The sequence below is a fragment of the Saccostrea echinata genome, unplaced genomic scaffold, assembly GCF_033153115.1.
Source record: "Saccostrea echinata isolate AGI-Se365-2 ecotype Australia unplaced genomic scaffold, CSIRO_AGI_Sech_v1 ptg000033l, whole genome shotgun sequence".
Classification (NCBI taxonomy): Eukaryota; Metazoa; Mollusca; class Bivalvia; order Ostreida; family Ostreidae; genus Saccostrea; species Saccostrea echinata.
Window position 1 is genome coordinate 1,701,879 of NW_026889782.1, and position 16,040 is coordinate 1,717,918.

Consider the following 16,040-nt stretch of genomic DNA (forward strand, 5'->3'; position numbering starts at 1 on the left):
ACCAGCTGGCCAGTGAGGATTTCAACAATTCAAGGCATCTCTGAAACTCCCACCTGACTACAATAAACACATGCACATGAATTAAATAAATTATATAAGGTTATAATATTTATGTAGTCTAATAAGTTAATCTGTTTTATGTTGCTACAGGTGCCTTTCCTGATATGACAATTGTTGGGACAGAGTCCTCGGATGAAGTGAACAAAACGCCTCATATGAAGAGGAGGAGTCTTGTTCAATGTGAAGAGTGCCAACTGTTCTTCTCGGACATGGGCATTTTTACCAAGCATTTATGCTGTAGGAACGGTAAGTATGACTGAAAATGACTTTTAAATGAGATCTTTTTATGCACTGTTCTTGGTTAAAATTCGAAACTTTGACAGGCTTTCTTTTCAATTTTTTTTAAATTCAATTTTTGCCCATTTATGTTAAAAAGTCAATGAATTTTTTAAGTTTTCCAAGACAATGAAAGACAATCATACTAAAGGCATTTTTAGTCTATTAAGGGGTTTATTTCCTTATCTAATTGTTTAATCAGACTACCAACTGAAATAAAATTGAAGTCAAAGATCTGTCATGCTTATGATACGGAGATTTTCAAATTTACCCTTTTATACAGACCCTTAGCATAGTGAAACTTGTACCTTTAAGATAATTATGATTATAAATGTTAAAGGGCCTGTCACATCTGAAATCACTGATGTACAGGGAGAAACCGATGACTTACCCGATATTCCTACCACTACAGAAAATAGAGAGGGGGGTGGGTTTTGGTCTAAATCCCCTACACTCTTGCTACTAAAAGAGTATAAGAACCATAAAAATGCCCTTGAAACTGGTGCAGACTGCGAAAAGTAGCTCAGTGGTCAAAAATCTCAGGGAAGCTGAGAGAACAAGGTTATAGATACTCGGAGATGCAAGTGAGTGGCCGGTGGAAGACCCTTGTTTGCTTGTACAAAAAGACCAAGGACCATAATGGCAAGCCTGATGTGTAGAGAAAATGTGGGAATTGTAAAATTTTATCATCAATTATCATTGAGAAATGCATTTTTTTTTCATTGATAGCACAAAATAGTATGTGTATTTATTTTTCAGGAAATGTCAAGAAGGACTTTCCATTCTTCTCTAAAATGGAGGATATCCTTGCACTACTGGACGAAAAATGAGCTGAGAATCCCAAATTTTACTGATAATGTTTGATAATTACTGATACGGTGCTGTTCTTGCTGATAAATACTGATATTTACTGTTATTATTACTGTCGTTGCTGATAATTTTAGTTGTTTCTGATAAATACTGATAATTACTGTGGTCTTTACTGTTGAGTCTGATAAATACTGTTGATGTGCTGTCGATGCTGAGATTTACTGATAATTACTGTGGTCTTTGTTCTTAAGCTGGGAAGGGCTAAAGAAGAACTGAGGGCTGTAAAAACCTTCAATTATTTCTTTCTTTTAATTATAAATTATCATTACATTTTCATATTTCTTTAAATGTTCTGCTAGTGACAAAAATTACGCTGATCTCATTTACTACAATACGGTTGTGAAAATGTTGACAAATGGTTAATTTTGTTTTGTAGAAGAAATGTCGACTAGGCCCATATTATGTATGAATAGTAACAGCTTATTTTGTTTTTAACAGGCTTGAGGCATACACACGCAATGCCCACTGCTCCAGGACAGACCTCACTACTGCTCAAGATTATGTGATGGCCTTACCTGATCCTCAAAAATATGAAGATCTAAACAGTGACAAGAATTTTCCTGGGTGTAATATGGATAACATCACCACATACTTGGCACACTTCAATAAAAATCTGGAATCAAAAGCAAGGAATTTGTACAATGATGGATTTATTAAGTACATCCGTACCACTGCAGACAATTCCCTATGGTATGTTAGGAGTGCCATTAGAGCAGAGATGTCAAAGTCTGTAGTGTATACTATAGACATTGTGATGGAAAATGATGGCAACATTGCAGAGTGTCAGTGCGAGTGTGCAGCTGGAATGGGACCACTTGCGCACTGTAAACATATATGCACAGCCCTGTATGCATGTCTTTCCTTTAAGACAAATGGAATTGTGAAAACGGAACAAACATGCACACAAAGGCTGCAGACATTTCACAGAGTGAGGCCACATAGAGGAACCCCTATGAAAGCGAATAACCTGGACATGCCGGGATGTGATGAAGTTTGTAATTTTGCTGATGGATTTGATCCAAGGCCAATAGAATATAGGAACAATCCAGGATATAAATCATACTTCCAGAATGTATGCCTTTCTTATCCAGGAGTAAGCAAGACTCCTATATTTCAAACTTTCCCTCCAGCAAATATGAGGGGAATTGATGTGGACCATGACTATTTTACTTTTCAAGGTAGCTGCGAGTATTTGAACAGTATAAATGTTTCAAAGATAGCCTAAGAAGAGGCACGGATTCTTAATTTAAATACAGCAAAACAGGCTGCATGCAATATGTGGCACGAAGAAAGATGCAAGCGTCTGCACTCTTCTGTGTTTGGCAGAATCTGCAAAATGACTGATAGAACAGACAAAGTAAAACTAGCAGAGACACTTGTTACGAAACAACGTCGACTCCATTCAGCTCCAATTCTCCATGGACAAAAGTTTGAAAAAGTTGCCATAAAAAAATTCCAGGACATAACTGGACATACAGTATATGACACAGGAATTTGTGTAAGCCTAACAAATCCCTATTTGGCTGCTTCACCTGATAGCATCATTGATGAAGACACTGTTGTTGAAGTGAAGTGCCCTTATGTGGCAAGGAACGAAATGATTTCTCGACAGACAGTCCCTTATATAAGACAGAACAATGGTACATTTTCATTGGACAAAAACCATGACTATTATTATCAAGTTCAAGGACAACTTTTTTGTGCAGAGAAAAAAACTTGTTTCTTTATTGTGCATACATTCAATGATATTTTATTTTTCCAAATTCAAAGAAACGATACTTTCATTTCAGAGATGATAGGAAAACTAAAGTTTTTCTATGAAAATAATTTTAGGCCTGCTGTTCTGGAAAAAAATTATTTTAAATCTTATGAAGACTGTCATTGTCCAAAATAAAAGATTGATGCAGTCAGTTTGTGTTCATTTTAATTGTTATAGTAATGCACTAAGTTAGAAATTAAGACAACATCAAATATAAAACCAATATATATAAATAATGAAAGCAATTCATGTTGCTATGCATAAGATGAGACAATACAGGTTTTAAAATTGCATAACATAAAACAGACAAAAGTTATATGTGAGGACAGCTTTGTCTCTGAACTATTCATTGGTTCAGTTAAAATTTTAAAGGTTTTAGCAAGACCAATAATTCGCTCAATATGCACCCTTTTGCTCGAAATTTTTCTGTCTTGAAGTACAGTTGCACATGACATTCTGTTCTTTTTTTTTGAAAAATGTAGGTGTGTTTATCTGAATATTTTTGTGAACAAACATGTCTTGCACATTGAATCCTTTATCAGCCATGATAGAGTCACCAGGATCACATAAATTCAGCAAACTGCTACGTTCCACTATTTGTCTGTCACTTGTTGAACCACCATATGCAGAAGATACATAGGAAACTAAGCCACCAGGGGTTGCACCAACCAGAATTTTCACTGTGTTCTTATTTTTGTATGTTGAGAATGTAGCTTGCTGGGATTTTGGTTGTTTTGGTTTTTTGATAGGACATTCTGTTCCATCAACTAGAACTCTGGTTTTTGGAAACTTTAGTTTAAAATCAGAGGGACAAAAATATTTCACAAGGGATTTCGGTGGCCATATATCAACTTCTCTCCACTGTTTGGACATAAATAGAATCCAGGTATAGAATATATTAGATACAGTTTTTTCTGAAATGCCGAATAATCTTGACAATTCGAAATTAGTTCTGTGTCTCCTTAATTTGATGAGAACAAGAAAAAATTGATCTGGAACACTGATATTTGTGACTTGGTGATAAACATAATTTAAAGAATATGCTGCAGGACCTAAAGTTCTTAATACAAAATAAAATTTAGAGATAGTTTCCAAACCAGTGTAAAAATGAATGCCAGCATCATCCTTTTCAAAGTTATCGATGCACATTGGTGGAAATGTTGGCGTTTGTGTTTCCACATTTTGACGAATTGTTTGCTGATCATCATGTTGACTTGAGACATTTTCATTAGTAGTACTGCTGTAATCACAGATAGTTTCTTCTACAATATTAATGTCATCAAAAAACACTTCTTCTGAACTGTGACTGGTAGATGCAATGTCTTCTATTAATTTTCTTTTGACACCCCTTGTCCTAGCTCTGTCAGCCCTGGCAAGTACAGCTGGGCTTGCTGGATCTGCCCATTGGAAAAGGCTGGGTATTGCTGTTCTCTTTAACCTCTTACTTAAAGGTGTATTTCCTGGAAATACATTGATGATATTCATCAATATTTTCAAGAAAAAATATATATTTCAAAGTTTTTTTTTCATTTCAGTATGTAAAACATTTAATGATTAATAAGAACATATGGATATGTAAAAAAAAAAAATTAAAAAAAAAATATGAATAAGTTTGACTGAAGATGCAAACTATTAATTAATTACTATGGCATTGTTTTTCTTTGTTTGATAATCAGGTTAGGAGATTAGACTAATGTAATTAACAAATGCAGAAGAAGTCATCATTTACCACAGGTGGTCTCATTGAACATAGAAATTTACGATGCCAGATGTTTACACAGGGCAGTTGTTTACGTATGTATGGCATGTTTCCGATAGTGCAAATCAGTGGGGGTGTACTCTTGGCATTTGATGTCAAGAGCTGTTGTTTACGATATAATTTAACTACTTTTGTTGATAAAAAATGAGACACATAAAGAAAGACTAAACTTTTCACTAAAACTAAAAAAAAAAAAAAACTCAATAAAAACTCAAAAATATGTCAATTGTCATTCGTGAAATTCGGCAGAACGTATCATATATTTTACTTGTATTTTGTTGATTTCATACCTAAAATTATAATTTTTTACCATAAATTATTTTGTGCATAATAAGTTTATGTAACATTTAAAAAATAGATGAGGAAATTTTTAGTATTTTACCGTGAACAGTCTCTGCTAAATAATCGCTTTCTTTGAAATGCGATCTGCACACCACCGCATAGGCAGGAGGTTCCCAGCTCTGAAAACGTGTTTCTCCTCGTCTAATTGCGTGAATCCATGATTTTCGCCTCGTTTGATCTGATGGGAAAGCGTGTCCACCTCTATTACTACACCCAGGTACGCAACAGCAAGTCTCCGGCATGTTTCACGTGTGTATATGACAGCGATTTGTTTACATGTGCTATGGTAAAATCGTAATGATAATGCGCGAGCTAGTTCCGAAGGGGACCGCATTTTTCTGTGGCGCCACCTAAGGGAAAGATAACAGGCGCCGGTGTACCATTAAAGAAAGACGTGTATTTCATTGATTGAAAATCACACTGCATAAGATTTATAGTGTACTGATGGCTTAATAATTAAAATTAAAAAAAAAACACGAAAGATTGAAAGCGTCGATACCACACAATGATATCAAACATAATCAGAAAACTAGAGCGCACTGGCTATATGTATATAAATGAAAGAGATTATTCTGCAAATTAAAGATGTTTTATTTTTATTATTTAAAACCTGTCACATTCTTCAATAAAAGGACATAGTGTACACAACATAAAATCAGAATAGATTTTTTTTGTGAGATATATTTAATACTGGCTAAAGTGTCTTCTTAAAATGAGAGTTGTAAGTAAATAAAGGGGGGGGGGGGGTTCTCAACTTATAGAGCTCATACATGTTCAGTTCTCCACACGAAAAAATAAATTGACAATAACAACCATTGACTATATTAAAGATGCCCTCTAAAAGCTTTTGATGACAATACAAATACACGTGGAAAAAATATTAGATGGGATTTTCTTAACCTTTAAAAATAAAAACTTGTTTTAAAAAGTACTTGGGGAGAAAAACCATTGCAATAACAACACAATTATTATTTTCCGCAGATATTGAAAACTTTGTGAAAGGAGAAATATAAAGATAAAGAAAAACACAAACATTTATGATCTAGTTTTAACATTATGATGTAAAAATGATTATAATAAAATTCATATATGAAATTTAAAAACAAATAAAATGTGACTTTTTTCCTAGAATTTTTTTTTTGTTAGAATACTGTAATGAATTTGTTGATAAAATACTTTCTTTTTAAACAAATAATCATTTCTTAGGCAATTTTAGTCCCTTCCCAGATAAATAACAATGACCACAGTAATTATCAGTAAATCTCAGCATCGACAGCACTTCAACAGTATTTATCAGTATTTATCAGACTCAACAGTAAAGACCACAGTAATTATCAGTATTTATCAGAAACAACTAAAATTATCAGCAACGACAGTAATAATAACAGTAAATATCAGTATTTATCAGCAAGAACAGCACCGTATCAGTAATTATCAAACATTATCAGTAAAATTTGGGATTCTCAGCACTTTTTTCGTCCGGTAGTGTTGGCAAAGACCATGCAGTTACTCCAATGTGTCTTCTGTTTAGTGCTTCTACATCAACAGGTAAAACTTCTGAAGAAATCCAACCCACTCCTAGTAAGAGAAAGCATGAATCAGATTCAGATGTAGAGAATAGTACAGCTTCATCATCATCATGTACAAGTCAAAAGAAAAAGCAACAAACACAGTCATCAGAAGTTATTGAGTTTTTAAGCACATGTGAGCAGAAACAAGAGAAAAAATACAAGAAGGAAATGGAGCAGTGAGAAAAAATGCACACTGAAAAAATGGCAATGTTTAATGCCCTTATTGAAACAATGAAAAAGTACATTATTATCATTATTTCAATTCTTACATTTCCTGACCAAATTAAAAAAAAGCGGATGTGTCACAAAAATTTTCTTTGTGCATAAAACTAGTGTTTGTTGATGCTAGACTTTAAAATGTATATTTAAAGATAATTTATCTCTTTAAATTGAATGACTTGGATGTGCCATTTCGAGAGCGTACAATTTGTTAAGAGAAATGAAATATATGGAGATAACGAACAGTATTCAAGCTCAAAAGTCCATTAAACATATGGATTGTGTTATCTTGGATTGTAGCCATCTGTACTGCTACTCCGAATGTGCCAATCAAATAAAGGAATATTCCATCTGTTGAGGAAAGCTATCAAAATTTTTAAAGCATAGATATATACCAAGAGAAATATTTGCTTTGTTATTCATTTTTTGTCTAATTCAATGAAACTATGTTCTTAAACTAAGCCATACCAAGGCATTGAAATTTAAGGAGGCTGGGGGTCAACAAATTAACCATCAGATATAACTTAATTTTTTAGATATGATATCTTAAGCTGTCAACTATCATTTGGCAAACAAAAATTTCATACATTTTAGTTTTAAAATTTGATCATTTTTGTATATTTTTATATGGAGCTCTTCTTCTAAAGGAGATCAATATAGTCTGAAAATGGCCACAACCACCCAGCCCTCTTAATGTTGGAATTACTATCATATATGAATTTTTATACACCCATCTCACCATATAACGCTGTCCACATCTTGATTTGATTTAGGATAGGCTCTTAAAGTTGATAATATGTTGTGACATTAATTTTTTTTTAAGATTGTGCAAGTATGACTGTCCATTATCCAAAGGAAACTTGCCTTCATTTCTTTTATCATATTGTGAATGCTTATGTATGACAGGTGTACTTTTGTGTACATATTGTTCCTGATTCTAGTCAAATAAACTCAAAAAGGTCTGAATTCTTGTCAATTTATTTAACTTATTAAGGGAAGATTTCACAATATTGCAATTTCTATCAATCAGTGTTGCTCTTAAGGCTGGGAACCACTCCATGGAGTTTTTTGTTTTAGCATACTTTACCATACATTGTAATTAAATACCTGTTATTTTGTGAAATTAAAAAAAAGTGAATCACTGCATTTCCCGAGAGAAATAAGTTTTTGATATTTAAAGGTTAATTAACAAAGATTTGATATATTAAGTTTTCAATAGTTTGGTACATTTTGCAAACTACTCAATTGATCTCAGAGTTCTTCTGGATTTTTTTTTTTAAATACCAGTTGAATTTTTGTTTTGAAAAAAAGCTGAAATAATAATTGGTGTTTTTTTGAAAAATAAAGCTGAAATCATTATTGGTGTTTCTTATTATTTGAAGAAATCCAACAACTTAAAATGAATACATTGAATTTATTGTCAGAAAGATTTGCATATTTCAATAAGTAGCAGTATTCAAGGTCATACTTTTAACGTGGTAAATTGAAATCAATTATAGCACGATTTACAACTCCTTCATTTTATTTGCATTTCTCTGTACAAACAAAATCGGGTTTTGCAATCTGTTATTGTCAAGTCAACCTCTACGAATTCTTCAATAGAGTCGGAATTCAAAAAACAAATGTTGTGAAATACACAGCCTAACAATTTTCAATACAGTTTCCACTTCAGCATTGACTAAATACTGCAGCCTCTTCAATCTTCCCTTTAACAGACCAAAGGATCTTTCAATTGTAACCCTATTAGTAGATAACAACCGATTGAAGTGTTTTTCATCCTGAGTTAAATGACCATTGTTTCTATAGGGAGTCAGTAACCATCTTTGAATGTGATAGGCTCCATCTGCAACAATATGGCCTTAACCACATTGACTTTAACCAGTTTTCCAAAGATCAGATTTTCGCAGTATTCTCGCATCATAGCATCTTCCTGGAAAGCCCAACAAAGCAATGCTTAAATGTCATGTTTTCTCTTCAAACACCTTGTTATTGGAGACTATGAACTCTGTTTTATTCTATTCGTGGAACAGTTGGAATGGTCGAAACTGCGTTCAGAGCGATTCTGGAACTGTAGATTCACACTGGCTACATATACGGATTAAACCAGATTCAACACTCGTCATTGAAGACAACATGTATTTATTGAACCGGAGCTAAGAACAAAGACAAGGGTGATATCTCAACATAAAATTAGACATAGAGAAATAGAGTTATCTTTCTTACATGAAACAATTGTACAAACACTACCCAGTCGAGTACATCCCATGTGATAGTGACTGAGCAAACTACGAGTCTCAAGACTTGTAAAGTTGTTCAGTGGAGTGAATGTCATTGTGACTGTTTTTTTCGTACTGGCCACCATTATGTTTGAGTTTTTGTACGTCGTCAAAACTTCTGACAGTTTGTTTTTTTCGGCTAGTGTTTTAACGAGTATATTTCCCAAGCATGGTCTATCGCGTTTCTTTCATGAGTTTTCTGGCATGAAAAAGAGTTTCTGTGCCTTTCCTTGTTATTGCTTCATTTATAAAGATTTTGTAGGTTCCTTTTTGTTGAATGACTTAGTTATTTTTCTTTGAATAAATGACTGCCAGATCTCTATATGAAAAGAATTTCACAATGATATCACTCCCATAGCGCTTTAAAATAAATTTTTAAAATTGATTCATCTATACTGTAATTAATTAACTTGAATAAATTCTCAATCCATTTTTATTTTGAGAAAAAAAGGAAAGACAAATTATTTGCAAAATCCCAGACATGGTCTGAAATGTAAGGTGAGGGGACGTTGAATGTTGCCTTGGTCTCCACGATTGTTATCGTTTTTAAGTGGTCTGCCCAACCTGTGGGATCTGCTGATGCGATCGAGACTATCTTTGCGTCTTGTGTGTCAAGAACATACTTGTTAATTACATTCAGGATAATTGGTCTTATTTTCGTCTGCATTCTCGGGGATTCCCGTAAACTTCAGACGGTACCGTCTGGAATATTGTTCTATATCGTCCATCCGTAGGGTAAGATTCTCAACTTGTGACTCAAGTTGAGTCTCCTTTTCTACGAGGGCCTCTGATATTGTTTTGCTTGCTGAGTATAACTTCTACATCCTTCTTTATAGCTATTTCATCTTTAGAGATACTATCCAAGGGAAAGTTACGTTTGTTTTTTCCTTCATTGTGATCATGACTGGTCGCGTCGCTACATGTAGTTGCCATTAGGGAAGTGTCACTGACTACTGTAACTAGACTCTATTTCAGACCGTGACTTTTTTGAGCAAATTTAATAAAATACTCACTCGAGTATTTATTTGAGGTAGAATAAGATTTTTTTTATTCCTGGGCATACTGGAGCATTACACATGCAACCATAATGTTACTGAATGGTCGATGATTACTACTCACAAAGTTATGCTACCGAGCCACCTTTATTTTTCTCAATAAGTAACTGGATAGATCACATTTCTTTTGATTACTCACTGTACTGTATCTTCAACAAACATCCTAGAAACATTTCAGTCACTTGTGATTTTTTTTTCAAATTTCAATAATAAAGTTTAATTTTCCGGAGCTGCCCAGAACGCGCTTGGCGTTGTAGCGACCTTGACCATATCGGTATTACTACCCAGCTCAAAATATGGAAAAGTTACGGCCAAATTAAGCGTCTAAGGTCAAGATCAAAAGGTATAAATTTTTAGTACCTAAGGACAAGTCATGTCACAAGGAATATACATTTGAAGTATGAAAATCCTAGCTGCGAACATAATTTCTAAAAAGGAAAGTAAAAAAAAAAGTTACTGCCTGCCTATCCTTATATATTTTGGCATGTTACTGGAAACACAAAATTTTTTAATTGACCAAAGCTAAACAGGTCACAAAAAGTAATGTATCTCGTCAGATTTATTAAATATGAAATAATTTTTGAATGTGGCAACATTTCTGAATTGAGACTGTCCTATTTCACAGATTAAGTATATATCAAACTATATAGTCCATAAAAAAGTAAATAATTATTTTTGTTTGCAGGAAACTAATTACTTTATGTTTATAATGGATACTCGATCTCGGCCATTCACTGCAACAGTGTCGAAATCTAATTGGAAGGAGCCTGACAGGACCAAGAAGGTCAAGGTCACAAAAATCCATAACATCATTGAACTCTGTTTTGAATAATAACAGTTGTGAGACATCACTGAAAATGCTTATGAGAGAGGATTGATTGATTATATGTTGTTTTACGTCCCGTTCGAGAATTTTTCATTCATATAAAGACGTCACCATATACCGGTGAATGGCTTCAAATTTAGACCCTTACTCGGCACTCCGGGCCATTGAGCAGTGAGGGATCCTTATCGTGCCAACGCCCGTCGTAACACGGGGCCTCGGTTTTAAGGTCTCATCCGAAAGACCCGCAACTTTCACTTCAAAGTGCCGAGCGCTTTGCAAAGGAACAGTTGCTACCTATTTTTTTTTTATCGAGTTAGGTAAGTCGCAGCCGGGGCTCGAACCCACGACCTCCCGATCACGGAGCGAGCGCTTTGCCGAGTGAAGCGACCGTGAGAGTCTTTATGAGAGAGGAAAACATAGTAGAAATATAGAAGATGAGAAGACAGTTCGGCAGGTTCGCAGACCAGCCAGAAACACAACCACCTAAAAGGAGTGGGGAGCTGCAAAAAGGTAGGAGAGATTAAGAGAGCAACAGAAAAACTAGATATCAGCTGTTCAAAAAGTCGGGTATACTGATCTTTTGAATATCTTGGTATTGTGAAATAATGCACCTAAATAAATGAGGAAAAATGGTGGACCACGATGGTCAATACCTCAACTTAGAAATGACGTACATATTAATTCTGTTAAGGCACACCAATTATTTTGAGATAAGTTTATTTAGAAAAACAGACAATTATTGACATTAATGGTGATAAGTACATTAAATTTGCACTTGAACTGAGCCACACGAAGGACATTCACACTAGAAAGGAGTCAGCATTTGATCTTGAAAATGTACATAAAATCAATTTCTCTCAAAAATATACTGATCAATATATATACAAGCTTCTTGAGAATTAATTGTATTTAAACTGTCAAAATCTTCAAAACTGTTTAATCTCTTGGAGGTCGTAAAATTCATGTTTCCGATTTTAGGTATGACTAGACGACTGAGGTCATACAAATGTATGTGTTGATTACTATTATAAATGTGCTTTTATAGAATGAAGAGAGTTCAATTTTGCTGGGCCAGGCTACCAGGTTTACCGAAAACAATGATGTGGCCAGTGGCCCGGAACCCTGGTAGCACCATAGACTCTGAAATACAAGTATATTGTAAAGTAGATAATGCTATTTAAGTATTACTATACGTGTTTATACTTATACTTATAAGCATCCTAAGCTAGTGTAGATTCAAATGTGTTCAAATCAGAACCCCAGGGGGTAGGTTGGGGATACAGTGGGCAATCCAAGTTTATCATAGAAATGCATTGGAAAAATCTTTAAAAACCTTCTGATGAAGATATTGAAGGTGTGTTCAATTATATTTATATGGAAGCATTCACAGGTAGTGTACTTTCAAGTTTGTTTGTACTGTACGAAAGTCTCTTTCTATCAGACTAGATTTCCGGATATTGAATGTTTGACCGGATAGGTTTTCTCTTTTATGTTAATAATAAAGTTTCCGGATAAAATGGAAGAAGCGTGGTATTTCATGATCTAAAGATTTACATTCTTTGGTCCTTTAACGGCCACAATCATCATCATATCCGCGCCATCGCAAATCCGGAACATGGTGGAGAATCAAAAACCATAAAGAACATTACGTTGTGGGTGACATTTTCTTCATTTCCCTCCTTTTACTGTGATATACTTAGCACGTGCAAATTTGGCATGGATGCGAATACTTCGAAGGCCGTCCACATCACGAAATTTTCCGGCCACTCACACGAGGACCCAAATAAATTTCTGGATGAATTGGACAGTTATCTGATTCTACATGGAATCAAGCTAAATGCCACCGACCGAAGGTGCGCAGCTTTGCACCTCCATTTAAGCGGACCTGCTCTCTCGTGGTATCAACGGAGACAATGCCAAGTATAACTGGCAAGCATTACGGAACGCTTTTCTTCAGCGATACAATGACCTGGAGAGAACATATAGTGCAGATATCGAGAAATTTCACTCTCTTTCCCTTAAACCTGCCCAACGCATTGAGGACTTTTACTCGGTCGTGCTGACTTTAGGAGCTCGTTTACAACTAGCAGATCGTGACATTATGTACAGATTTATAGCGGGCTTACCAGAGAGACTTGGATTTTTTGTCAGTGCTGGGCGACCAGTTGACCACACCCAGGCTTTAGAGTCAGCGTTATCTGGCGCAGCGTGTGGATATAGAGATATCCCTAGTGAGCCATTACCTACCGGTACACCTGAAGTTCCAACAATTTCTGGAGCCTACGCTCAGCCATCAGTTAGTCTTCTGATGGAGAAGATCGACAAACTTGCAGCTGACGTCGAACATCTACGTACTTCCCAAAACTCGGTGCCCCAGATGCCGAGAGGCAAAGTTTCTTAAGGAAATCGTAATGCCGGTACGCAAAGCCATCGCAGTGAACAGCGGGACCGAGGTGGATTTCGCCATTCAAACGCGGACACTGAATGCAGCAAGTGTCATGGAACTGGACATAGCGCCCCTGCGTGCAAGTGGAATGGTGAAGGCCGTGTCAATCCAGGAGTCAAGTGCCAAATCTGTAAACAAACGGGACATACCGCTGTTAAATGTGCTTACAGAAAAAACTAAATACTCCCAAGTGCGAGGCCCGCCAGCTTGGGAATTCGTGCGAACAAACACCAACACATATGGGTTCACTATGTTCATCAACCGTAGCTCAGCATGACTCTGACTTATGTGCTAGTGACTCTACATGTATTGATGATAATTTTACACCTGTTCTTGGTAGTTTACTGTATTTGTATTTACATTTTCAAGATGTCAAAATTGCAGCTTTGTTAGATTCAGGTAGTACTAAAAACTTAATGTCTTTTGCTTTGTACAATCGTTTACAGAAATCTGTGAAATCTGCATTGAAAGAATTGTCATTTGATAAGTTAGAATTAGCTAACGGTTCTTATATTACAATGCTTGGTACAGCAAGGGTGAAAGTGTATGTTCCTCGATTATGCAAATATTTGTATGTTGTTTTTCATGTACTGGAACAGACATCTCAGCCTGTCATTCTGGGCACACATTTTTGGCACGGTCTGGTATTTCGTTAGACTTTTCTGACCCTGGTAAATGTTCCGATGTTGTTTACAACAAAAATTACAAAGTCGTAAGCAGGAGTACTATTGTCTTGTCCCCAGAATCTGAGGCTGTCGTGTTTGGATCCATTTCTGATTCAAAAGTATACCCTGGTGTTCATGGCATATGTTTACAACACCATAGTTTTGCCAAATCAAATGCTGTGTCATGCAAATGTATTGATCTAGTTGATATTGACAATACTGTTCCAATCAAATTACTGAATGCTACAGATACACCTATTGTCATTAGTAGAGGTACTAAGATTGCTACTTTTACACCATTTGATAATTCATGTAGTGTCATACCCTTTCATCAAAGTGTTCCTGTAAAGAATGTTTGCAACTATGTGAATATTTCCCCTATTTCAAACGGTGATAGTGACACTGATGGGGGGTCTTATGACAGATTTCTGAGTGAATTTAATCTGGACAACCCAAACCTTACCACGTGTGAACAGAAATCATTGAGTGATGTTTTGAGTGCAAACCGCGATGTATTTGTCACAGAATCATCACCAGCTCTAGGGAAAACTTCTTTAGTCGAACACACAATTCACTTAAAAGAGAACTTTGTCCCTAAGCTACAGCGTCCATTTCGCCTTGCTCCTGACAAAAAACAAGTATTAAGACATCAACTCGATGAACTTCTTAAGCAAGGAATTATCTCCCCTGTATCTGAAAAAGCAGATTTGCCTATCACTAGCCCAGTGGTCTTAGTGCGCAAACGCAATAAGAAAGAACAAGACTATTTACCTGGTTCACGTGAAGCCAGTCTATCTCTATACAGATTTTGTGTAGATTTTCGATACCTCAATTCCCAGACTAAGGACTTTCAGTATCCTATACCTGACCTGCAGGAACTTACCGAATCTTTAGCTGACAATCCGCCCAACTATATTACCTGTATAGACTTGTCGCAGGGATTTTTTCAACTTCCCATTGCATCAGATTCTAGCAAATATACTGCTTTTAATACCTATTTCGTACATACCAGTTTAACAGGCTGCCGATGGGCCTACGCACATCACCTGGTACACTGCAGTTGTTAATGGACAAGAATTTGCACAAATTAACATTTATGTCAGTATTGTGTTATTTAGATAACTGTGTTATTTTCTCATCAACATTTGACCAGCATCTAAAAGACCTCAACGCAGTGTTTCAGCAATTACGAAATGCTGGACTTAAACTTGGACCGAAAAATGTACTTTTGCTAAGAGTGAATGCATTTTTCTAGGACATCAGATATCGAGTACTGGTATTCGGCCTCCTCCAGACCGTGTCAGAGCTATACAGGATTATCCCCTGCCAACTTCCGCCAAGGAACTCCAAAGATTCATAGGACTATTGAACTGGTTTAGGAAATTTATACCAAATTTCAGCGCCATATCTAAGCCACTTCATGAACTTTTGCGCAAAGGAGTTTCCTTCATTTGGAAGACCAAACACACAGAGTGCATTAATGAACTGAAACACAGACTCCTGAACTCCTAAGTTTTAGCTTTCCCTCGTTTTGATGTGCCATTTATTCTGGCTGTAGACACTTCCTCTCACGGCATTGGCTATATGCTGTATCAAATTCTACCCAAGAAGGAATCAGAGGAAGAGAAATCCAGAATTCGTGTGATTCGCTTTGGATCAAAAGGACTCTCTCGTTGGCAGAAGTCATATGGCCCTACCAAATTAGAGCTGTTAGGAATGGTGACTAGTATTATGGACTGTGCACAGTATCTCCGGAGCAACAAATTCTATGTGGAGTGTGACCATAAGGCTTTACCCCTTTGTACAACAACCCCCTCAAAGGAGCTCTCTACGATCGATGGCTCACCCTTATGCAACAATTCAACTTCGAGATCAAGTACAAGTGTGCTCGGGAAATGAGTGTTGCAGATGCTCTG

General features: G+C 35.8%; 1 protein-coding gene and 1 pseudogene across 1 annotated transcript; one reads left to right on the plus strand and one right to left on the minus strand.

Moving 5' to 3' along the window:
- Positions 1-1,130: 1,130 nt before the first annotated feature.
- On the plus strand, positions 1,131-6,817 carry LOC133198938 (uncharacterized). The gene is made up of 2 exons (XM_061334839.1): positions 1,131-1,143; positions 6,555-6,817. Exons 1-2 carry the CDS (start codon positions 1,131-1,133, stop codon positions 6,815-6,817), a joined length of 276 nt encoding a protein of 91 aa, XP_061190823.1.
- LOC133198937 (uncharacterized) lies at positions 3,220-5,452 on the minus strand (annotated as a pseudogene).
- Positions 6,818-16,040: the final 9,223 nt, after the last annotated feature.